General features: G+C 34.7%; 2 protein-coding genes across 3 annotated transcripts in view; both read right to left on the bottom strand.

Moving 5' to 3' along the window:
* The window catches only part of LOC118271203 (torso-like protein), a 58,560-nt gene extending 37,904 nt beyond the window's left edge, over nt 1–20,656 (bottom strand). Inside the window, exon 1 of one of the 2 annotated variants that reach the window (XM_050695901.1) lies at nt 20,258–20,656. The gene's annotated coding sequence lies outside the window, so the exon portion shown is untranslated. The remainder of the gene's footprint in view (nt 1–20,257) is intronic. The other variant, XM_050695902.1, reaches the window with a different exon arrangement.
* A 437-nt stretch (nt 20,657–21,093) lies between these two features.
* Nucleotides 21,094–24,195, bottom strand: LOC118271386 (uncharacterized). Its single transcript, XM_035587470.2, has 3 exons — nt 24,069–24,195; nt 23,613–23,653; nt 21,094–23,456 (listed from the first exon to the last, which is right to left on the bottom strand). Exons 1-3 carry the CDS (start codon nt 24,081–24,083, stop codon nt 21,251–21,253), a joined length of 2,262 nt encoding a protein of 753 aa, XP_035443363.2. The 5' UTR covers nt 24,084–24,195; the 3' UTR covers nt 21,094–21,250.
* Nucleotides 24,196–25,757: the final 1,562 nt, after the last annotated feature.

Here is a 25,757-nt window from a genome sequence, read left to right as displayed (position 1 = left end):
TTCCTTCACTGTTAGTCAGTGATGTAAGTATTCTTAGATATAACTCAGAAAAAGTCACATTGGATTTAATTTTAGAAACTACATAAACTTTAGAAAAAGTCACATTGGGACTTGCTGGGTTGGAACTGTACGTTTTTTAAATAACATAGGTAGATTAAACAGAAAGCTAGGTTTTTTGTTACACTTTTGTTCAAGCGTTATTTTAAAACAAAGACTAAAAATCACGCAACCTTTAATTGTTATTTTCTAAACCTAAAAAACAGAAATTTTAAACAAGAAATCCAACAATTTCGTGATTACCAGTTGCAATCGTGATTCACGACCACCGCAGACATTTATAAATTAAATCCTAATATTAATTAAATACTCAATTTAAACAAATCCAATAACATTATACTAGTGAGGTCATCAAGATGGTTCAGGTTTTTCTAGTGTCCAATACAACCTTGTTAGCGGTTGAGTAACAAAGTATTACGTATTTTTTAGTCTTGTTTAAGGAAATAACCGATAACCTTTGATGCTACGAAGAATTGAAGGTTAACACAAGGTAAACCTTAAAGAAATGATATCGTTATTACTATTGGTGGAAAACATGTTATTAGGTATGTATTAAGCTTCTTTATGTATTGGAAAATTATGTTTATGTTTCCATGTCATTGGCACTCAAGAAGGTATTACATGGGTTTACATTAGTGTGAATGACAGAGTCAAGAATTAAAACTGTTTTGTTTAAAATAAAATTGGTATTCATTTTTTTGAGAAACAAATGGAAGTTAAGATGCTAAATACAACTTAAGTTAGTTAACAATTTCAAATCCTTACCTCACAGCTAAAATTCTACAACAACAACGTGACGCCTTTAATCCCTGAAGGGGTTGGCAGAGGTGCATCTGCACATTACCGCACGTAATACCATTGTACAATGTACACCCACTTTTCACTATTTGTGTTGTACAATTCCAGACCCTGTGCTACTACTGAGATATTTTCGAAAAACCGGAAAAAGCCCAGTGATATTTTCTGGAAGCAAATCGAAGCCCTCTGTCCAACAGTCGCACTCGCGACCACTGGACCAAAGAAACAGGCTGAAATTCTAGTAGTCGAAAAAATATTTTGACCATTCACCCACCGATTCATTCAGCAATCGACTCTAATTACATAACCATAGCACTCAATCTGGTTTATCAGAGATACATCATTGCATTGCTGCTACAACCAGTGTCGAAATAATATCATTGTAAACGCATGCGCAGTAATGACCTCAAATCTGCTAAATTATGAAATGACTTTGTGTATTTTTAGATGTTCATACATCATTATTTAGTCTTTAAGTGCTTTTAATCGTAGTATTATTAATTGAATGAATTTATAAAGATTGTCTGTCCTAAAGTTCTAAAAATTAATTTATAAAGATTTTCTGTGCTATCTATCTGAATCCAAAATTGTATCGTATTTTGTTGCGCAGTTTTTGGGGAAAACATGCATTCCTTTTTTTATTTGCTTTCTCCCAATTTTGGGTAAAAAAGTTGGCAGAGGTGCTCATTACGGCATGTAATGCCGCTATACAATGTACACCCACTTTGCACCATCTATGTTATAAGTCCCATGTAATAGAGGGTGAGCGTATTGCGATATAAGTACTGAGCACAATTCCAGGCTCCGTGCTACTACTGAGAAATTTTCGAAAAACCGAAAATAGGCTAGCAATATCTTGCTTTAAGAAACACTAATAAAATCTCACGTGATGAATGGACGGTCCTTAAGCACGTGTTCTGTTACAAGTATTCATAACATAAATTGCACCTGGGAAAAAAAGACACAAAGTTACCTATATTATGAAAACAAAGCAACCATCTTACACGTATCTAGAAACCTTTACCTTGAGAATAACATAACTCTTTGTACTTATATAAAACATTACCTTAATGCATGTTGAAGCTTTAATGGTCTAATGAGTAGACCATGACAATAATTCAAGTTGAAAGGAAGTCCGTAGTACGTACGGCACATCAAGCTACCCCACGCTGTTGTATTTGAGTTTTAACTTTAAGCCTTCGTTAATAAAGGTGAAAATGGCTTGAATAGTTTTGGCGTGATAGTGTATTTCGAGGTGCGTTTATGGCGGTTTCTACGTCGGTGATCAGTGAGGTTCAGTCATTATTGTTCCATCCTTAGCTGCACACAATGTGTACCCTAGCATTATGTGTTCACGACAATTGGTGGGATCGTTGACTTTTAGATTTAGTACAATTACCTATATCTAGTACCTATGTACTTTGAAATGAAGGTAGCTTACTAGCTATGGTGAATATACACAACGTCACGCTTTTTATCCCTGATGGGGTAGGCACAGGTGCACATTACGGCATCGACCAACGAGACAGTTATAGTAAATATATTGGTCATAATGTGCAATAAACCTTTTTTATTATAGCTCATAAAATGGCGATCTCATTTTCATAGTTAAAATATTATTACCGTATTCAAATCAAAAGTCGAAAACCAAAAACGTCTTTGAACTCACATTCCATTCTAAATTCAGTTAAAAACGTACCAAAACTCAGCGTATCGAATAACCGGCGCGGTGTAGCAACACTATTATCACTAAAATTAGTCGACTAAATAAAATAAAAAGTCGACTAAACGCCTTTTAACTAATTAAAAGTTTTCGCTTCAATGCAATCGGGTCATTTAAAAATAGCAATTCTGTCAATGATTTCCTTTTCTAAATGAAAAGGTCTATAAGAATTAGTTAGTAGTTTAGTTTCATAATTATAATTATTCCAAAATAGTTGTGAATTGTTAAATCTTTCTTCATTTAAAAGTTGCCCCACACTAGGATTTTTTTCTGTATCGTGGGTGCGTTTACAAACATACCAGTTCACATACACATAACACCCAGACCTGAAACAACAATTTGTGGATCACACAAAGAGTTGCTTAAAACTAATGTGTGATTTTATTTTTAATACCGGAACCGATTTAGTTCGACGACTAATCTTCGGATTTAGAAAAAAAATAATGTCTTTGATAGCCATGTGTAGCGATGATGAAAGAAAATCTTTCTCATTAATTCATAGGAACTTTTATATCAGTTTGACTATGATATATCAGGTACTGGGCGAACTTGATAGAGCAAAATGAATTACTTATTACATTTAACTCATATCCGACACTAGCAAATCATCCCTGAATAACGTAAGTGTTTCTACCCTTAGTATGAGTTTGCTTTACGTTTAAAGTAGTCGAAACTCGACAGCTCATTCGGCGCTTTGATTGGTTGGTATATTCGAACAGGTCCATCAATCAATTATATTAAACGTTAAGCAAACTTGTACTGAGGTTATAAGTTCGTTGTTTCGTTCAAATCAGGATAATCGTAAACTTCAAAAATTGGAACAATAAACATTGTTAATACCTAAGCTGTAAAGAAAAAACTTACGTTAACGGAAATCCTGAACAAATTATTAAAAACAGCTGTTCCTGCGAATGGTGCTAAACACCCTAATGATTGAGGATGCTCTATTTGTAGTTAGGAACATTATGTGATGTGTAAGTGGGAGTTATTTATGGAAACATTTTTATTACATTAATACCTTTAAACGTGTGTTAGGGAGACATTGGTGTGTGGTATAACTTTAAAAAAGGTGACAAGTTTCTTTGTCAATTGCAGAAATGATTGGCAAATCTGGTCTTTAAAGGAAACTAATTTTCAACATACCTAGGTCTAATATCGTATGAAGGAAGGATTAATTGATATTATTCACTGATTGTTTTCTGTATTTTCTAATACCAATCTTTATATTTATTTTAGTAAAATTTCCATACTTACTTTATAAGCATGAAATGTTGCAAGAACAAAGAGGAGATGCTATAATATGATTGTGCACTGTGACAAAATAATTGGACCCTGCCTAATGATATTATAAGTAAAAAGGTGTAGATAGGCTAAAGCGTTCAGAAAGAGGCACATTAAAACGTGGACAACTAGGAAGGTGTTCGTAGTAACGTCCTCCATGTTGGAAAATAGAGAGGGATGTAGTTTGTAACGTCTCGTGCTCCCCGTAAATAGTCATGCATTACATGTGGGGGCTTGTTATTAGCAATAAGTTAAACCTATAGTTAGTATCTAAATAATGTTATTAGTCTGTAAGCCTTCCTTAAAATAAATAAAAAAAAAAATACTATGTTAAAGGGGAATCCAGTTATGACATCTCTTTGTATTTGCTTAATGGTATTGACCTACCATTTGAACCTAACAACTTTTACTAACTGTTTTAAAAGGTTAAAAACATTTAAAACTTTGTTTTAAAAAAGAAACAATACAGCATACGAATTATTACAGCTTGATAATATTTAATAGATAGACAGGTTTTATTAACAGTGATTGTAACTATAAAATCAAAAGGCCGTAGATGTTACGAAATAAAATTCCATTATGTTTGTTTGTACAAGTTAAATTATAAATATTATGATTATTATAAAGTTCATCAGATAATTATTATAAACAATTCTTAGGAAAACTGTTTATAATCATAATTTATGATGTAATGACTTAACGTGTACCTATCTAATAATATTGCTAATTATTTTTAGATTGATTAGCTTCTTCTATGTTTCAGGGAACACACGCAAGGGTGTTATATACTGCGGACTGCCGGCGGGTTACCTGGGCTCCGGTTCGAAAAGCAGCAATAAGAACGGGGTGGTTTTTAGCCAGTAAGAGTCTGACACCCCTCTCATCTCACCCAAGGCGTGAAAACTCATTGCGGGAGATGATTTTCCTCTAGTACCTGTTTAATATTAGGCAATAACTTCTTCTCTATTTATAATCCTATTATGTGTTTCTAAGCAAAAAACTTGACAATAATCTATACTTCTATACTAATATTATAAAGCTGAAGAGTTTGTTTGTTTGAACGCGCTAATCTCCGGAACTACTGGTCCGTAAAACATCACGCTATGACTTATAGAAGCCAAGCAAAACGCGCGGAAGTAGCTAGTCTAATATCTAACTGAATCGGTTAATTCTTTTTGCCAAATATTCACCTAAGTCTAAGGCTTAACAATTTTAAACATGACGAAATAGGAATCTATACAATAGAAAATAAATTGTCCAAATCCACCATGTAAGCTACTATCGAACAAAAAGCAACTATATTTACTTACATTAAATTACATTGACATAACAGTTAAAAAAGTAGCACAGTGATCGAAATAACAAAAAGTGCTGACATAAGTCAAAATAAACACGAGCGTAGACAAAAAAGAATCGTGACCTAAAACTTGCACAGTGGTTCGCACCCGGAACTGTTGGACAAAAAGAATGTGGCATCGACGACTGTATCTTTTTAATTATAGTATTTTATGAGGTCTCTGATAAATTATCGTAAATAAATCAATAATGGAATACTTGTATCTGTTTCGTTTGATAAAGTAACTATGGGTTTTATTTTGTTGCTGTTTTTGTCTCGTGTGTATTTATATGTATATTTACATATTTCAGTAGCAGTAAATTAGGGGAAATCATTTACTATCGTGACCAAACGTCACTCATGACTTAATATGTTAATTCTCATATTGGTTAACCTTTACCTCTTTTTTTATTTTTAGTTGACAGGGGGAAACCTTCAAAAGGCGCCTAGCTTTTTGGGGAAAAACTAGAGTGTGGGATTTTTACCTCACTAAAACCTCCCCGGTGGCCATGATCTGCACTTAAAGGAGGTATCGGGTCCAACCTCTGAAGGGGAATGAAAAGTTGAAATACTTTTTGTAAGTCGTAAGTATTTATAGCCAGAGGCTACCAGTTTGGAACACCTTAATACAATCTATGTATTATATATATATGTTTGTATATGTATGTATTGTAATAAGTATATCCATAGGCCTCGACTATAAGCTTTGTGTACGAAATGTCAGTAAGTTGTTATCCTTGAAGGCGATAGTATTTATAACTAGGAATAAAATGCCTCACTGATATTTTGTGAAGTACAATTGTAGAACACGTGGTCAGGATAATTATAATAACATAGTGTTGAAATTGAATTTTATTAAAACAAGCAAGTGACTGCCTCATTGGTTGAGTGGTTGCAAGTTTGTGCGTCTGGGGCAAAGTATTACTGGGCTTTTTTCGGTTTTTCGAAAATTTCTCAGTAGTAGCACGGAGTCTGGAATTGTGCCCAGTATATGGCAATAGGCTCACCCCTTATTACATGGGACTTAAAAAACAAATGGTGAAAAGCGGGTGTACATTGTATAACGGCATTACGTGCCGTAATGTACCTCTGCCTACTCTCAAGGTATTGTCTGTCTGGAGTTGCGGACTACCTAGCGGGTATACCGGGGCTCCAGCTCGAAAAGCAGGAGTAGGAACGGGATGGTTTTAGTCAGTAAGAGTCTGAGTGTGATAAATAAGGACGGCGCCGTATATGTGGTTGCTACTGTGAAATTATAATATGTCCTTACTCGCAACCTTACAAGGCTGACCTTACAAAAATAACATATCAATTGACGTTTTTTTATCAGAAAATTAACCACCAATGTCGAAGCGAAGATACCTCAATCAATTTGCAAGTATCTGCGTCATAATTATATAATATTAAATCGCTATTAGATACATCCATACTTTTTGTACATTTTTTGCCACGATGACCGACAAAAACGCGTACTGGTCGCATAACAACTTGAGCTAGAAAAAAGTCCCCAACGTATCTTACTATCGTATTTCAGAATACATATTTCTGCTCATCGTGAACACGACAGCACATCAAGCTAAACTAATAAATCAAATGTATTTTAAACTTTACCACAAAATGTTTAAAGTTGAAATTCTAAAAACAAACTGGGTAACTTAGGTTGGGTAGACGTACAATCTGCACATTAAACTTGATTTAAGGCACATATGAATGTAATAAGAGGTTCTGGTAAGCCAAGGACATTGAATACAGTACAGTACCAGGCAATAAATATTGCATATTGACCTTTGAAAAGACATAATCAGCCAAGACGCTGTGTATATGATAATATTTTTTTTTTGAGAGGGAAAAATCTTCCAATGACTTCTCTCGCCTTGGGCGAGGCGAAAGGGAGTGTCAGACTCTTACTGACTGAAAACCACCCCGTTCCTACTCCTGCTTTTCGAACCAGAGCCCCGGTAAACCCGCTAGGTAGTCCGAAGCTCTGGATCAGGCATCAGCGCTACTGGGCCCCAGTATATGATTATATTAGCGACCCGCACCAGCTTCGCATGGATGCAATGGAGATATATTATGCATGTATTATACATATAAACCTTCCTCTTGAATCTCTCTATCTATAAAAAAAAACCGCATCTTAATCCGTTGCGTAGTTTTAAAGATTTAAGCATACATATGGACAGAGAAAGTGAGTTTGTTTTTTCATATGTAGTGTAGCCACTTAAACTAATCAAATAAGTCATTAATGATAAAAAAGAAAAGTAATATTAATATTATTTGTTTTTAATTATTTAGTTAATGTGCAATATTTATCGCCAGATACTGTAAATACCTTTCACTGCCAATGGATGAGTACTAGTTGGTCTAATGAACCAATTTCGTACAAGGTCGGTCAGGTGGTTCGATTCTTGAATGAGACAAAGTGTGGGTGTTTTATTGCAACTGCATTGAACTCTGAAAGTGTTTTGGTATTGATATTTGGGACAGATGGTATTTTAATAGTAAAAAGTTATAGTAATTTCGGATTTCAGTATTTTGTCCTGTTGCTTATTTTTGTCTCAAATGGATATCTAGAAATATTGTGGTCTTTTTGGGCGCATATTTGCGATGTCGTAAATAAAAAATAATTATCAAAATGTCCTATTTGTACACGAATGATTTAAAAAAAAAACTGTGAACATTTCTTCGTATTTCATGTCCGGAGGTGTTCCTCATGTCAGGAGGGGGAGGATAAGGAAAAACCAATGAAAGTTCACTGCCTCCGATATTTACAAGGATATAGGTGTACCAAACAGGTCCTATTAGTGGGTAGCAATGTTCTTCATAGTAGACTGGCCATTACCAGTGCATTGATATTAAGATTCCAATATGAATGCACTTATGGAGCTCATGCTGTACAAGGACATTATTTGTACTTTATAATATCAATGTTGTGCAAAAGAAGACTAATAGAGTAGAATTGAAGATAGAAGATTTAAGGCCAAGCAATTGGAGGATTAAAGAACCTTTACCCTGGTAGAAAGTCGAAGCGAAAGAAAAAGTCAGGATTCAGGATCGACCAGGCATATCAGAAGCCAGGTCTTGAAATCATCTACCAGCTTCTTGACTTCGGTTTTTTACACAATGTCGTAGATATCATCACCATCATCATCATCCGAGAGACGTCCACTGTTGAACAAAGACCTCCCCTTAGTCCTCCACAGTCCACATAGAATGACTAGCCACCACCTATATCCACTGGATATAACCGACTGCATCCATGACATGGATATATCATCGTAAATACAGCTGAGCTATATTCATATCAAGTATAATCATACCTCACGAATGTTAATTTAACAGGCGTCTCCGTCATGCCCTCTAAAAAGGTCAAGTGCATCCACACGTGACCGAAACGAGTCTACGACAAAAACTATAAAGTATCACATTTATTCTTACAAAATTACTTCAAAACTATTACTTAATAACTTCATAATTACTGCTTACTACGTGGTTTATATTAGAAAGTGTTCCTATAATCTATAAATAAATATTATTGTTGAAGTTAGTTCGACGCGTGTCACTGAGTCATAAGAAACAATGGCGGCAGGATTGTTATTGAAATAATATAACTAATGTGCAGGTTGTGTGTTGATTTTGTACCTAGTCCATCAATAACTTAAGCTATTATTGTTACTAACTACTATTATTGCAGCTTTATTCACTCTAAAGAGATCTATGAAGTCTGTAGATCGAAGGACTATTTCTGGTCCTTTCGTCCGAATAGCTTTCCTACTGTTTATATTATATGTTGTATGATGCTTATTTTAATACCTTCTTAAGTTTCTGATTGCAAATGAGATTGTGGACACGTCAGTAAGTCTAAAGTTCGATTCCAAGGCCAGTTGACGAACGCTGTTAAACGTTTTTTTCTTAACTTATGATCTTGGTAGTAAGCAATGTTAAATGGTGGCAGTTCACCGCAGTTCGCACCTTAATGTGACTATTTCGATACGACTCATTACTCTAGATTGATAGGCATTCTTTTAAAATAGCCAAACATTGCCAATTTAAGACACAAACTTGCAATGCATCGACCTTGAGTTGTTTTGCACAAGATTATTATTAACTGTTACTAATTATATTTGTTAATGTCTCACGTATTTGAACTAATTACACACATTTTGGTCGAATTACTGAATATTTCGAACGAACTATGCATCATTTGAAAATGAGTTAACGGTTCCCATCTACAATGAGTTGTGGTTTATCATCATCATAATATAAGCACATTAGCTTAAGTATACCACGAGGCTTGAAAAACAGGAGTAGGAACGGGGTGGTTTTTAGTCGGTAAGAGTTTGACACTCCCTCTCGCCTCGCCTAAGGTGAGAGAAGTCATTGGATGATTTTCCCCCCTTAAAAAAAAGTATACCACGAGTCATTGAATACTGACTTTAGGCTTTAACCTGATTAGAAGACCAATCAGGGTTATGAACAACAAATTATAATAAAAAGCATTGGTAGAAACAACAGGTTCGTACCGTACCATACATATAAGAGAAAGAGCGATAGAAGATGTAACTATGAGATCTGTTTTAAACAAAAATTGACATTACTGTCTTTCACCTAGGTATATTTGATGTGTGAGTTTTCCGTGACATGCGTAACACATAGATGTTATTATGACATGTTTTATTATTATTCAGTGATTTATTATACAGATTACATTTATCACTAAGCAGAACTACTGACATTACACGTGATTTGAGCAATTGTGTGGGAAAATCCGACTTTTTTAAACTTATATGTCAACAAGTCGATAACTATTTATTACTATTATGTATGTATCTTTTAAGGAGTTTTCTTTATTTGTACTGTTAAGTAAAATGGTGTATTTTGTATTCATTGTCTAATGGAATTGTAATTCTGTTATGAATGAAAGGATTTTAAAACGTAATGACAAGAAAATATGGCAGATAATGCCTTACAAAGTTCTCTCATAGTCAATAAATATATTTTATAAAACACATAATAAAACAAACACTCAGTAGGACATTGAACTGCTATTTTTAAAATGAATTTAAGAACAACTTTTACTATGACAAATCAACACCCAAGGTACTTATGAATGCCGAATGAGTTTCCTACAAACTAGTTTAGTTACCGTTTTATTATATAATTTATAATGCATATAATTAAAACTTGATAAGGTCGTTGAGAAAGATTTTTTAACCTACTCTGATAATATTACATAAATACTTATATTGCATCAATAATTTAAGTACAAGCATAAGAAGTATATTCTAAAAAATAAGAAAGACATTGAAGAATCACCACATATCACACAAATGTCAAATTCTCATAAAATCAAAAGAAAAATTCATAAGACATTTATCTCCTTTTAAGAAATAATAAAAAAAAAACAGTAAAACGTCAAAACGCCTGTCAAGTTCCTAATTTGAATTTAAACATTTTTTCCGACACCAAAAACAACGCGGTGGAAAGATTTCAAAGACCGAAACTCTTTTTTTATTTAAATTCTCGATTAGTATTCTCGGTAGCGCACCCACACAAGTACCTGTCTGATTTAAAGCCTTTTAAACCTTTTAATATTCAGGGAACCTAGAAACTGCAACCTTTACGCAACTGGAAATCAAATTCGTAATCTTTGCGGTTGCTAAACCATCGTCCTTAAGTTCTATGACATGTGTCATGGCGATTTGTGCCATTTGGTTAAATTATAGAATACATTTTTGTTTGTATTGTTTATTCATATGTATTGCTGGTATTAAAACTGTATTGTTGTTTTGAAGATGATATTTTTAGGACTTCATATTTAAAAGGACCACATTACCTACCTAATTTGGTCCTTATGTTTTTCTTTGTTATTTTATTTTAACAAAAACATCTTATCTTTTAGCAATTTTAAAACAATATCCAACACATCATTACTTTGGAGTAAATTGGTAAAATAATTTGCGGACATAAGGACCAAAATGTAATCATCAACAGTTAGCCATACCTACGTGTTTTTGTTGATGCACGGCGTATGTGTTGCAAAACACAATGACCTTTAAGTTATAACATTGATACCAAACACTGTTTATGTATCTTCTACACATTGTTATATTGTAGTAAGTACCTATGTACTAAATATGCATAGGTTTAGAAATTACTAGTCACGGCACGTTGTATTTTATGGAAAATTAAATGATATGGTCACGACTATTTTTGACAAAGAACTCGCTGTGGTCTTGTGTGGACCGAAACTTGATTACTATGAGCAGTTATGTCTCAGTCATCAGACATTTGAAATCGATAAGGCTATTAATGTATTACTATTGGTTGCAGATTTTGGGTTATCAGTATATTTATAAGCAACTTAATAAACATTAATCTAAATTATATTGATGTAAACGATCATAATGTTATCTGTCCTTACATTAATTGACTTCAAATTAGGGTAACGACTTCCATTTAGTATCAAAATGATAAATTAATAATGATTTTTGAAAAAGGCGGAATCTGAATAAACACACTAACCCTTAGGCCTGACTACTGGCATCATTAAACAAAAACTTTTCTAAACCGAAAAACAATCAATAACCGACACAGCTTGCATTGCATCATAAAGTCATAACCTCTCTTTAAGTCTTTATCGGTTAATAATAGGACTGTCACAGGCCAGTAATCAATCATCACTGATTTTATGGAGCAACGACAGTCCAATTGACCTAAAATGGTCCTCCTCTCCTAAATTGGTCCTTCCGCTTGTCTGAGAGGACAAAGCAGATGTAACCATTGTCCGACTTAACTAAAAAACGATTGGTCTTTTTAACGAGATGAATGTGTTTGGAATGAAAGTTGTGTACTTGTAGACTACTTAGTGTTGTTTAGAACAGATTGATTGTTTTTATTTAGATAGGGAACTAGTAAAATATTATATTTGTATGGGTATAGTTAATATTAAATCGGAAGGTAATGGTAACACCTAATATTAGGATCGATTGTTTAGCAAAAATTACAAACAATAAAATATAATCACGCTAGAATAATTGAGGATTTGTAGAATAGCAACATACGTTGAAGCTACGTTAAACTAAACGTACAGTAGTTCCTAATAATATGGAGATAAAGTTTTGGTTTGTATTAGAAATTCTTTAATGGTTGGTTCGTGGTCCTTTGACCCACATTATTTTAGCATTTTTATGGTTGAAAATAAACCTCTAGTGTACGTGAGATGCTTTTGTAGATTTTATCTCGTGTTGAAAGCTGTTGTTTGGAATACGATAGGGGTATTTTTATCTGCTGTGGGTTAGACGTGAATTTTATTATTTACTCTGTAGAAAAAATACGTGCTTTTTCTGATAGTCTGTTCCCAAGGCGGGGTAAAGTTTTAGTGTGACATTCAGGCTTTCTGAAATTTACTGGATGATTACAACATCCAAAATCCCCATGATACTATTAATTGAACTTCGCACTCTCGTGTAGCGGTCACAGTTGCGAACACTAAACTAAAGAGAATAAATATTTGCATGCTTCAGTTAAGTATCTTATTTCAAGTGACACTCGTTAAAAGTGTAGATGTTTGTCTGCCTGATTATACACACAGTGCTTCACTGCTTCACAAAATAATGTATCTGTTACAAGGACCAAAGACATGTATCAATACACCCATAATTCCAGACTTCACGCCATTCGTTACAAGAAATCCCAAATACTAGAAATCAAATATTTATCTATCTGTTAAACTAGTGTTCATTACGAGAAATTTTCTAAATACTCACAAAAAACTTATTGACAACCAAACCAGAAACTTCCAATAATATAGCACATCAAATGAACCAAGCAAATATATTGTATATCTAAAGTCTAACAACTTAAAGGACTATGAACTACCCATAATTACTATTAATTGAATACAGGTAAGTTCTAAAGTAAATATAAAAAGTAATTGTACCAATGCCCCCTACTACGAAGGATTGTAAGAGGCCTGTGTCGACTAGCCTACATTAAAGTGTTTCAATATCAGGCAGTAACCGGAGTATTGTCCAACCCACGGAGATTGCGATACTCGCTCCAGTTGTGCCGCAGATAACACGTGCTTACTTACTTGATCTCTCTTTCAATCTAGTAAAGCCTACAAATTGCGCTAAGTACGAGTAACAACAGCTCATGCGTGTTTGATTTTTCACCAGTTTTGCTGTTGACCAAAGCCTCTTCTCGTATGGAGACCACCACGATGACAGTTGTGTTAATAATTCCTTGGGATTTGTGATGCTTTATCATAATCAGGCACAGTTATAAACACGTTAATTGTTAAATTTAAGAAAGTACCTACACCTAATCAAATGACTAATAATCCAAATAATATTTGTTACAAAGACTCTTACCTAAGTTAGAAGACTACAAAGAAGAATAAACACATTTTTGAAAGGTGATGGACAAACTACTACAGAGATTTATATTGTAACTAAGCCACTTGCTTATTCATATGGATAAGGACAAGCAAGAACAGGGTGATTTTAGTCAGTAAGAGTCTGACTCAACCTTCCGCCTTACCCAAGGCGGGAGAAGTCATTGAAAGATTTTGCCCCCTCAAAAAAGGTCCTTAATTCTAATTGGAAAGCTTTTACTTAGACCTAATTTTGGAACAAATGGAAGAGAAAACAACAATGAAGATAATGGATCTTTCACAATACACAAATCAATAACTTGAAAAACAAAGAGTTTTGTAGCGTAGCTTAAATAAATGGATGTTTCTCAAGCTATTGAATTATTGGCTTATTTTGTGGATATTTCACGATTAGTGTTGATCGTGACGGTTGACGGTGAGCCAAGAAATGTCGTGGGTCGGGGACACGACACCTTTCCGTTTTATTCCTTTCAAATCTTGTTGGAAGTAGATCTTATGGTGGTTTTAGACAATAACAATAACCCTACCGTTTGGAATGATAATGGATTCAGCCTTAAAAACGGTAATAAAGACGGTAATGATGTAACTGACAACAATAAGACACTACTACAAACCATTTAGCTGTTTCATAGAAATGAAAGTAGAAAATAATTTTGGACTATTTAAGATCTAAGAAGAATAATGGGCTGTGCGACGTCGCCGCTTCTGCGCACGCTGCTCATAATGACGAGTTCATCTATGACTCGAAACTAGTAAACCTTTCCTCCATTAATTTATGTGAGTAAACCGTGAATTTTGGTTGATGTCATCAATTGCCATAACCGCAATATAAAGGAAAATAGAACCAATTTTGCGGCTATCCCTAAATGAATAGTTTTGTCATGATATTTCCATTTGAGTTGTTTTCTGCACTGCATACATCAATAGGTGTATTAAATTATCCCCTTCCAAATTTGTTAAAGTTTTCCATAAAATTAATATTGATGTTTACGAGATTACTTCTACTGGGATTCCCGACACTCCACTGGGCAATTGACTTGAAGATGATATAGGTATTGTTAACAATATGCGTGCATTGGATTTTACGTATGATTTTGATTGTAAATGCGTCATTACATATTATTACGGATGACCCAAATGACGTTTAAGTTCAAGGAAAATAGTGCAAGATAAATTAGGTACTTGTTTCTTTTTATCCTGTTGATTATTTTTGGCAGAATTATATATCTACTATCTAGTATATATCTACTATATCTATCTTACTAATAATGTCAATTGGATCATCTATTAACTAAGCTTCAGAGTTCTCTTATTTAGTTGTTGGCTTTTCTCATTTCCTCTCTCTTTCTCTCTCTCTCTCTCTCTCTCTTTCTCTCTCTCTCTCTCTCTTTCTTTTTTTCACTTGTATCCTTCTGATTTTCTTTATTTATTTTCGTGTCTTTATTTAATAAAAAAAAATAGAAGTCATGGCTTATTAACACATTTTAGAACGATTACCACAACTTCTTAATTTTGGCATCAACTTAAACGATAGAGAGCTATAGTTCTGCCCTTTTTTTTTTTGAGGGGGGAAAATCATCCAATGACTTTTCTCGCCTTGGGCGAGGCGAGAGGGAGTGTCAGACTCTTACTGACTAAAAACCACCCCGTTCCTTCTCCTGCTTTTCGAGCCGGAGCCCCGGTAAACCCGTTAGGTAGTCCGCAGCTCCGGATCAGGATAGTTCTGCCCTAAAGATATTATCTTCAAGTTCTTATTTTCATTCTAAACGTTATTTCTTCCATTTTTAGCCATGTAAGTTGGTACTAGACTGCTAAAATTACCTACAAATTCTCGTAAGTTTAGAAATATCAGCAATTTACTATTATTATCTACCACAGCGTCATTTCTTGACCTATAGCGCTATGATGAGTACAATTATCTACAAAACTAGTTCACTCAAGTGCATACGCCACGCTATTTTCAACCTTTATCTCGTTATTATAAGATGCACTTTACAAACTTGTTTACTAAGTTAGGCTATCAGATTTGCACACTGATGTGGTCGTCGTACATTAATGTAATTAAATCATGTCATAATTGATGACAAATTTACTGAATAATACGTACTTACTTACATGTATGTATGTTGTTTTTAGTCTTTGCATACGCAAATGATACAAATTGTACATATATATTTTTATGGTATAAGCCAGTAAACGAGTAGACAGATCACCTGATAGTAAGCAATCGCCGCCACCCATGGACACCCTAAAAGACCAGAGTCGTTACAAGTTGCGTTGCCGGCCTTTTGGGGGTTAGGAATTTAATGGTTATTTAAGAATTGGGGATTGTGCCTCCATGTTCATATTAGTAACAACCGTGTTAGATAGGTGGGACTCCGGTTGACATCTTCAATCTGAAGTTGGTTAAAATGCTACACATATAAAGTATCTTTTTTTGCTATCAACAAAAACAAAATCCCATGGAAAAATAATAAAAAGCATAAAAAATCAGTGATTCATACAGTACCTGGCACGCTATGACTAATGGATAGATTTACAAATACTTTCAATAAGTTTAACCTTCAATTTCGTATACTATACTAACATTAAAAGAGATCTAAGTCTCTTGCATATACTATATTTATTTAATATTCAAAATAAACTACTAAATGACGTCACATGAGTTGTTTACAATTTTAATTCCAAATTTTAAAATTGGTTCAAGGAATATTCCGATTTTACCGTTTAAATAAAATTAATATGTAGTTAAAAATATTGATAGTTTTAATTCAAAGTTTTAAAAATTGTATATTGATGTCGATTAAAATGATAATTGGGATAATGTTGATGATGATGACGGTCGTGATATTATTATTAATTTTAAGGTAGAAGTTGATCGAGTGGTTGTAAGTAGGAGAGCTCAACACGATGATTCCCAGGACGGACAAAAAGTACTAAGAGATTTTTCTTATTTTAACGTATCTTGAGAAAACTCAAGGGTGTCTTGGAAAATAGAAGGAGTTCCAACACAGGGCATCATTAAGCAAGTAAAACTGATAGTTAGTGCCTGACAAAAGAACAGAGAGTAAGTACTGATAGTTCGATCAACCATATAAATTATTATGGATGTTTGTTACTCTTCCACGTTAAAACGGCTGAAGGGATCGGGATAAATTTGGAACAGGGGTAGATTATGGTCTGAAACGCGGGCGAAGTAGCTAACTCGCTGGTAGAAGCTAGCTAAGTTAAGGTAACCATATTTCCTGCGTAGTTGGTTAGTAACCAGAATCCGTATTCTGACCATCGAAGTAACTTTTTAATTGTCTCAACTTCATTTTTAGCTCGCAATCAATCAGCAGCCGATCACCAATGCACCAACGTACAGTCCATTACTATATCCACACATAGTTCAAGCCTACAATTTGTCAACAGTCACTGGTCAAACACGTTGTGAGGTAATGTTTCACGATTGCCAAAATTAAGTAATACATATTACTGAGTTCAATGTAAGTAAACTTGTTTTAGAGTATGATAAAATATCTTGTCTCGGTGTTAATGCAGTTACAAACTTGAAAACCAATTATTTGGTATATGTGATTTTTGTTCACGCCTACACGTGCTTTTCTGAATATGAAAGAGATTTAGTGACGGGCAACAGCTAAAACTAGGACCCCCAAGCTGTCTGCCCAGTGTAGGGATTATGGAAAATATAAAAAAATGTTTGAAAGGAGTCCTAATTTGTTCATCAGTATACGACAATGGCTCCTTTAGATATAAAAAAAATACTATGAGCTAACATAGCTAATGAATAATCTGTTTCGTTACAGCCACCAATGTTCTAAAATATATCATTATAACCTAATATTACACAGGTATCTATTATACATAATTTATTATGCTCGAGTATAACAATAGCAATAATCACATTCAAGACCAAGATCAGGGAAGCGTGAATTTTTATTGTTTTCCAAGTTCGAGAGACTGTTCACTTTTTCTATTTTCGTCTAAGCACAAACTACTTGAAGGCACTTCAAATGTTCAAATTTCAAGTGTTAACAAGGTTATAGACAAAAAAGTTTGTAGTATGTTTAAAGATTTTGAGAATCTTGAGTTCTTAGAAGCCGGAAAGGACTTTACACGTGTTGAGTTTGGTAATGATCTTTTTTATAGAAATCGACAGTGTTTGCTTTGCTTGTCGGTGAATAGATTGTGCAGCTGAATATTTTTTAGTATCAGTTAGTTGTCATTATAGGCTTGTAGATGTCTGCTTCAGGACATTAAGTCACTTTCTCAGGTAGTAGGCATTAGTGTTACAATTATTTATTAAATGTTTAAGTTCCGTCTTTTGTGATTTATTATAGGTTAATAGCTCTAGATTCTAGACATTTTATTTGATTGTTAGCTTGACATTTTTATCAATTCACTCATTGCACTTTGCTCACTTTGTTTTGGACTCAGAAGGTCTGTCTAATAGCAGTATTTCGGTAGCAGTATTTTTATTAATTTGCCATTGAAGTCTCGATTTTGTAATCATCAATCATCATTGGTTTTCTTGTGGCTGATATTTACAATGATGTTCATGATGACTGTCATCAAATCATGTTGTCAGATCTATTCACAACTCAGTCCACAACTGCATATTAAATGCTTCATGGAACTCTAATTTAATCAGTGACTCATATTGTAGAGCAAATTGCCTATTTCCAGTACCTAGTTGAAATCCTTCAATGTATTTCCTAGTAATTGTGAAATTAGTTTTATTGTCATTGCAATTTAGTGATTCGTCTATTGGGTAGTATTGTGTACGGTCTGTAAGGTCAATGTTATGCTCCAATAATATCAGTTGCGATATTGAATCAAGAAGATACCTTTTAACTAATCTAAGAATAAGTCTTCAATATACAGCTCACACATAGGACTCATTTACTTTTAATTCAAATTTCCGTGGTGCTTAACGACAGGGCTTCTCCCAGTTATGTAATCTCTTTTTGTGCCTTTAGGCTTCGGCTATTCTGTCTCCCGCGGTTAATTTTTCCGAGGAAAGTGGAAACTATCTTTTTCTTTTCTTCTTCGTTTCGTTGTGCTATCCAAGACAGATATTCATGTCCCTGGGACGCGCTGGAGTTTAAGGTTCCGGTGTGTTCATGGTTGTATCTACTGTCCCATTAAAAATGCCAATATGCAGTTCATTATAAACTTACAGTATTCTAACATCTCTAAGAGTACTAGCAGTTCCGATGTGCCCATAATCTTAGTTTTGAATTGAGTTTGTCCAAATATTTGGGCAATACCTGTTCTTTGTGATACTGTCTAGTACACCTGTGATGGTAAACATCTATAATACACTTAGTTCTAAACAAATTTAGTTTCTATTTTGCATATATCACGACCATGAACTGAATTAAAACATGGTTTTATCCACAAAGTCGTCGCAGTTTATTAAATATGGTCACATTGACCGGAATGCTGGAGACGAGAGACACGTTGCAAAACTTTACTTAGCGGTACAATAACTGTTTTGCAAGGGAGTCTCACCGCCTGACACAAGGTCTGCTGGCAATGGATGATGTCCAATGCCATCGCGTCGTTTTTTTTCTTTAAATTGTGAAATGCTACTGTTTATTAGTGCCACTTCGATTGCCAATGGTATTTTGTCAATATTTTATTAATTTCATGGTTTCTTTGTCTTAGCTGATTAGAATTATGTAATTGTATTGTTAATTAGTCCGTAGTTGATTTTCTTCGGTGGAACTAATTCGAATTGGAGCAATTGATGGACATTCGTAAGTGGAAAAAATTGTGATTGTGGCGCGACTTTTTCGAAATAATTTAAGATTAAGATTATTTTTAACACAGTGAAGAAAAATAGAGGTATATGATTTTTTAACGGAATACGGAAACGAGCAGATAGGTCACCTGATGGTAATTGATCAGCGCCGCCCGGATGGATACCCGCAACACCAGAGGAGTTACAGTTACTTTTCACTATTTATTGAAATACGTAGTGTAATTAAATTAAATTAAATGTAAGTGTCAATAATGTCTTACCTACTCACGCGGATTTTTTTTGCACTGTCCTAACTTAGACTTTCGTATACCTATTTAGATATCTATTAGATAAATTAAATACGAAGGTATTACATAGTCTATGTAAGTTATATCCATTGTCAAAATGTTTAATATCTACCTATTTAGTCGGTGTTTTATACGGCTTACCCACGTTTGTGAAGTTACGTTACAAAAAGTTAGATTCACACCTCAAATGGGTAATGAAATATGCAATGTATTAGGTAGGAATTACAAGAATTTTGCAATGACTCGAGTTTGTAAGAGAAATAGATAGATGTTCTAAAATGAAGATTCTGATATACGATATTTGTTGATATTTCAAAAGTACCTATTTATGGTTTAATTGGAATAAATATTTCGAGACAGATGTTCGAATTAAATTTACGCAGATAGACATTATTGTATTGTACAAGATTTGTTTTTTTTTTTTTGTAATTGTGGATTTTTTTATATTACCTTCTTTATACATTACGGGAAACATAAATCAAGTAAATAATTTTAGGTACATGACTTAAAAACAACAAAACAAACACGACCGCACCAACATAAGCTAACTTAACTTAAACTTAACACAGAACAACAAATAAGATATAAGTAAACAAATGCAACTTACCAGCTTTCAAATCCCATGAAATTTAGAAAATACTGTTTCCTAGTACCATATGCCGTAACGATAACATCCTTTTATAGGTGCAACATTGATTCCATTCACAAACAATACGACACGGGGAAATTACCGCGAATTCACTACTATATCAAGTTTACTTCAAAATAAACCGTCTCTTCAAAACTGACGACAAAATGTTGGTAAAAATCTGTTAATCACTTAACAATCTTCTTTCATGCTTATTGTCATTGACAAGTCAAGTTATTTTACTCGTTTTATTAACATGCCGAAGTCCGCGGATATTTTTAGAGCGCGCCCAATGGCACTCGTGTTCCTTGGCTGACTAGCGGTTACTGGCTGAGCAGCGCGACTAACTTGACTTGAATGCTAACTTGACCGACGAGTTGTGTATGCGGGGAGTGTAAACAAATAGCCGCCATGTTTACGCTTCATATTCTTTGATTATAGGTGTTAGATATTGTGTTTTTTAGATTAACTTTGTTGTTTTGGTTTTATTGCAGTTTATAAAATAATTATTTTCAATTTTTAAAAAAATTACTGCCACCTAGTGTCGAGATTATAAACTAACATCAGCGCCATCTGTTGAGTAGTAGAAACACGAATTTGTTACGTAGTACTTTAAATAGTTCGGAACGTTAGGTGTAGATGGCAGTGTTACACAGTTACTGTAAAGCGACATCTTTGTGATACTTCATGAACTATTTCAAACGTGTCTTACCTATGTTTTGCAAAATGAATTTAGTTTCATGTAATGTTGATAGATGTCGTAAGTAACAAATTAATTAAATGTCTTTTTTTGAGTTGCAAATAAAAGACAAAAATAATGATGCCACCCAAACCCAAATATTTAATAACTAATTTATAATCAAAATTCCATTAACGAGCCGTTTCATTTATCTTTTAGGATTCACTTAAAAATAACTTAACTACTAAACAAACATGAATAATAAATATATTTTACGCTTTGTGCATTAAGTTTTATGATGCATATTCTTCATCAGAACCACTCCTGCCCTTACTACTGACAGGAGTTCCACTGCCGGTAGCAGCACTGCCACCAATGATTCTAAAATCTGGACCATCTTCATCATACTTGGTCAGCTCAGAATCGCTGATGATATCAAAATTCTGCGTAGTATTTTGGTTCGATTCATAGTTCCTTCTACTTGGCGAATCATTTAGAAGCAACATCAATGTCTTCAACATTCCCTTAAGAAGGGGTCCAGAGAATCTTCTGGCAGGTTCTGTGGAATTCACATTCACAGATGGTTCAGGTGTAGTTGTCGTTGTGACGTTTGTTTTCGCATCTTTCTGTGGACTAGGGTCGTGGTTTATTTTCTTCCTTGTTTTGATTGGTGGGGGCTCAACGAGATGCTCAATCTTTACATTTAACTTCCTTCTTTGACCTAAAGGTTGGATTTCAACCAAGGGATGCCAGTTAGGGTATGGTACATTTGGAGCGGAGTAATACTGCCCATTTTTTCGATATAAGCCAGCGCTTGGCAGTTGCGTTTCTTTGTCTGAAAGGGGAACAGCTTGAGCCTGGAGGTCTGTTTCCCAATTGCCTGTGTTACCTTCGCTTGAGATGGAAGAAAGCGATTCTACTTTTACTTTTCCTGGTTCAGAAAGAATATGATTAAGAGTTGATTGTGATGGATTTACATAAACGGTTGCATCAGTATATTTGCTGGTGTAAACCTTTGAACTGTTGACGGCACTTAATTGGCCTAGTATCTGGTCCATGTAAATGGAACTTTTGGTCAAATAAATCTTACCAAGTGGTATTATGCCTAATATTTGTGGAGGCGACACTAATGTGACTAGTATACCTTCTAAAAATGGCAGACGTTTCAGAAGGCTAATTTTTTTCTGACTGTTATTGAAGATTTGAAGATTGATCTTTTCTCCTAACAACAGTGGACGGAGTTCTAAATTAGCTGTGTCGATTATTTCTCCGTTTGGTCCTGTTATCACACCACTGGTACTGACAAATATTTTATTTTCAGAGAAGATCTTGATTACCAATATTTTGAGTAGATTACTGTCTATAGTTTTTAGATCACCAGGAAAATGTGGATGTTGGAATCTCTTCAATTGTTGCTTGAACCATACGTCGAAGTTTTCCACCTGAGATGTTTCAAGATCTCCCAGGTTTGGGAAGGAATACACCAATTGCGAATGTAGTTTATCATTGGGTGTTAGCGGGAAAGCTTGTGATTCTGGATCTTGTAAGTCTTTTGAATTCAAAACGGCTGAAATTTCTTCTAAACCCTCCACATTTATATTTGGGATAACCCAGTTTTGATTTGGTCCCAAACCATCCACATTTGTATTTGGGACAACCCAGTTTTGATCCGGTCCCAAACCTTCCGCATCGGTATTTGGGACAACCCAGTTTTGATCCGGTCCCAAACCCTCTACATTGGTATTTGGTACAACCCAGTTTTGATCTGGCTCCAATCCGTCCAGATTTGTATTTGGACCGACCCAGTTTTGATCTGGCTCCAAACCGTCCAGATTTGTATTTGGACCGACCCAGTTTTGATCTGGCTCCAAACCGTCCAGGTTTGTATTTGGGTCGACCCAGTTTTGATCTGGGCCTAAATCGTTTCCAGGAAAATTGTTTGGATCAAAGTCTAAGGGTACAGGCGGGACTCCTGGTTGTTGCTGATCAGAATCATCATAGCCATTATATTGAGGTTTGCCGTAAGCATTATAATCGTATTCATTGCTATCTTGGTCATTTGGGCTTGTGCCATCATTAGCTCCAGGCAATATGTCTTCTATCTCTCCTTGGTGCAGTCCAATAGGTAAGGAGCTTACTATAGTCGGATTTAGAGTTTCTAAGCGATCATTGTAGACAATTATTTTGTAGGGATTGTTGTAAAACAACATATTAATGTTTTCATTGGTTAGTGTAACAAGTCCATCATTGGAATCGTAAGGTATGTCGGGTATAAGGATCTGTTTTTCCACACTTGGAGTGTACATTTTGATTTCGTTGGAGTTGACAGATTTGTAGAGATAGATGACCAAACGTTCTAGGCCATTGTTGTCGGAGTCCAGTAGCTTGTGTACGACTGGGAGATCACCTTCAGGGTAGCAGAAACAGTGTTGTGTCTCATCTGGTAATGAGTTCATCTTCCTAGTGTTGTATTGCCATGGTTTCGATGATTTGCTTGGACTGAAAATTAAATTGAAAGAAGAATTGAAAGGAGAATTGGTAAATTCGATTGTGCCTATGATGATTATATCCTAGAGAACCAAATATAAACTTCAAAATAAAGAAAGAAATGCTAAAAATAAATTAAGACAATAAAGAATATTATGAGATTTTTACCTTAAAAGTACATTACCGGCACACAGAAGAAGGAGTGAGATCTAAAATGAAAGAAGTAACGTTAATTTTGTGAAGCCTCTTGCTCTTGAGCAACAAAGCAGCTCATAAGCATTTTTTGAATCAGTATCTTCTATAATTCTTTGGTACACTATGGGCCTCCTAGTAAGGGTTTGTTCGTAAACTCTACACTTGACATGTGGGTTGGAGAGGTCGTAGTTCGGAAGGAGCAGGTTCAGATGCAGTGCAGTCTCTAAGTCGTGTTGTACCACCACGGGATGAGCAACGATAGTCACAAATTAATTTCATACTGCCGTCACACATCGAGCTTCATCATCATCATCAGCTATAAAATGTCCTCTGCTGAACTTAGGCCTCCCACAATGACTTCCAGATAGGCCAGTTGGAAGCGACTTGCAAATTGAGTATAAAGACAAGCAAAAATAACAATTTGGTTACCTTTAATAAATTCATTGTAAAGAAGAATACTAATTTCGTTCCAAGAGCAATCACATTTTCCCTGCTACCCACTGAATGCCAATAATAAACAGACCTACTAAAGTACAAGTCTTTTATATGAGAGAAAATAATTAGTAACAAATTAGTGTTAATTTGGAACATACGTGCAATTTACTGCAACAAATTCGTGTTATCGCGAAGTTAATGTGTTACAGTAGTAATTTTAGACATTTTTAGAGTCAATTAAAACATGTGTGAGAGTTTTTATTAATGTTGGGTATTAATTTTCAACAAAATCTTCTAAAAAACAAAGAAATTTGTTTTCATAAGAGAGTTAAAAGTACACTGGAGTTTCTATAAGCATACAGTTTACTCCACAATTCAATCCACACCCCCACATAACAACCACCTATTGTGACAAAGAAGTACAAAACCTTTTTGCCCATCCATATCAAAAACAACTGGCACTGGCATTGCCTACGTCAAACCAACGACGATATAGTATAAAAAATATTTCCATTACATAATGCCTTTACGTCAAACAAGTTGAGAGACCAAAAACGTCAAAATTAAACAAAATTACCTTGTTAAGCTAGTAAAAAATCGTTCAACAAGCAAATCTTGCGATTGACAGCCTTACAATAGAAAGTAAGAAGGCGAAATAGTGGCAAAGAAACTGAAGAAAATCAGACAAAACTAGCAAGATACTGTTCTTCAAAACTATTGAGTGAGAAAGTAGTCAAGAATGCTGAACACGGTCAAAGGGCCATCGAGGAATCAGTTTACTTTGTTACTGAGAAAGACCACATCCAAATACAGTGCACACACTAACGTTAAACATTACACTGATTCTACCGACTTCACACTCCCTGCAGGGATCCCTGGATCAGGAGCTGGTAAGGGTGGTGGTGCAGGAGGCTCGGTGAGGGAAGCTGGTGGTGGTCTGGGCAGGTATGGAACAGCTCAGGAAGAAGGCTACTTCCATCAGCAACAGAGAGAACAGATTGAAAAGCTAAAGGAAAAACTAAAAAGGGGTGAGGAAATAGGCTTTACTGAGAAACCACCTAAGCCTACGTGAGGTGTTCAAAATAAAAAATTGTGTTTGTTTTATTACACAGATATTTTTTTGGATTGTTGTTTGTGATTCATTTTTGTAAGTCATTTTCATTTTAATGTTAAACAAATTATGGATGTATAAACTTGTTATTGTTTAGATTTGATTAATTTTTTTGAACAAATATAGTAACTATTACATTAAAATATTGGGTTGCATTATTTTTATTAGTTGCTCATGCATGTGCTTTGTCATCAATTTGTTAGACAACCATCCTATCAGCACCATTCGATTGCAACATTTGCAACACAACTGCCTCAACTGTATAGTCATAGCATGTCACAAATAGTAGATTTTAAACTATTGTTTGTATGTGCTTTTTTCTAAGAAACCTCCCGTCTCGGGTAAGGCGAGAGAAAGTGTGAGACTTACTGACTATAAACTACCCTATTTTTACTCCTGCTTCGAGACGGAGCCTTTGATTTCTAGCCGTATGACGAATCATCAATTTGTGTCCAAGGATGATGAAAAGACGACTTTTATCAACGTCCATAAGGGTGGAGCTGGTATCTGTGAAGGCCACATTGATGCCAATCCCGTTCCGCATTAACTGAATATAAGAAGACAGTAATTGA

Source organism: Spodoptera frugiperda, chromosome 9 (genome assembly GCF_023101765.2).
Source record: "Spodoptera frugiperda isolate SF20-4 chromosome 9, AGI-APGP_CSIRO_Sfru_2.0, whole genome shotgun sequence".
In the NCBI taxonomy this organism is placed as follows: domain Eukaryota; kingdom Metazoa; phylum Arthropoda; class Insecta; order Lepidoptera; family Noctuidae; genus Spodoptera; species Spodoptera frugiperda.
This window is presented reverse-complemented; position numbering and strand designations above follow the sequence as displayed.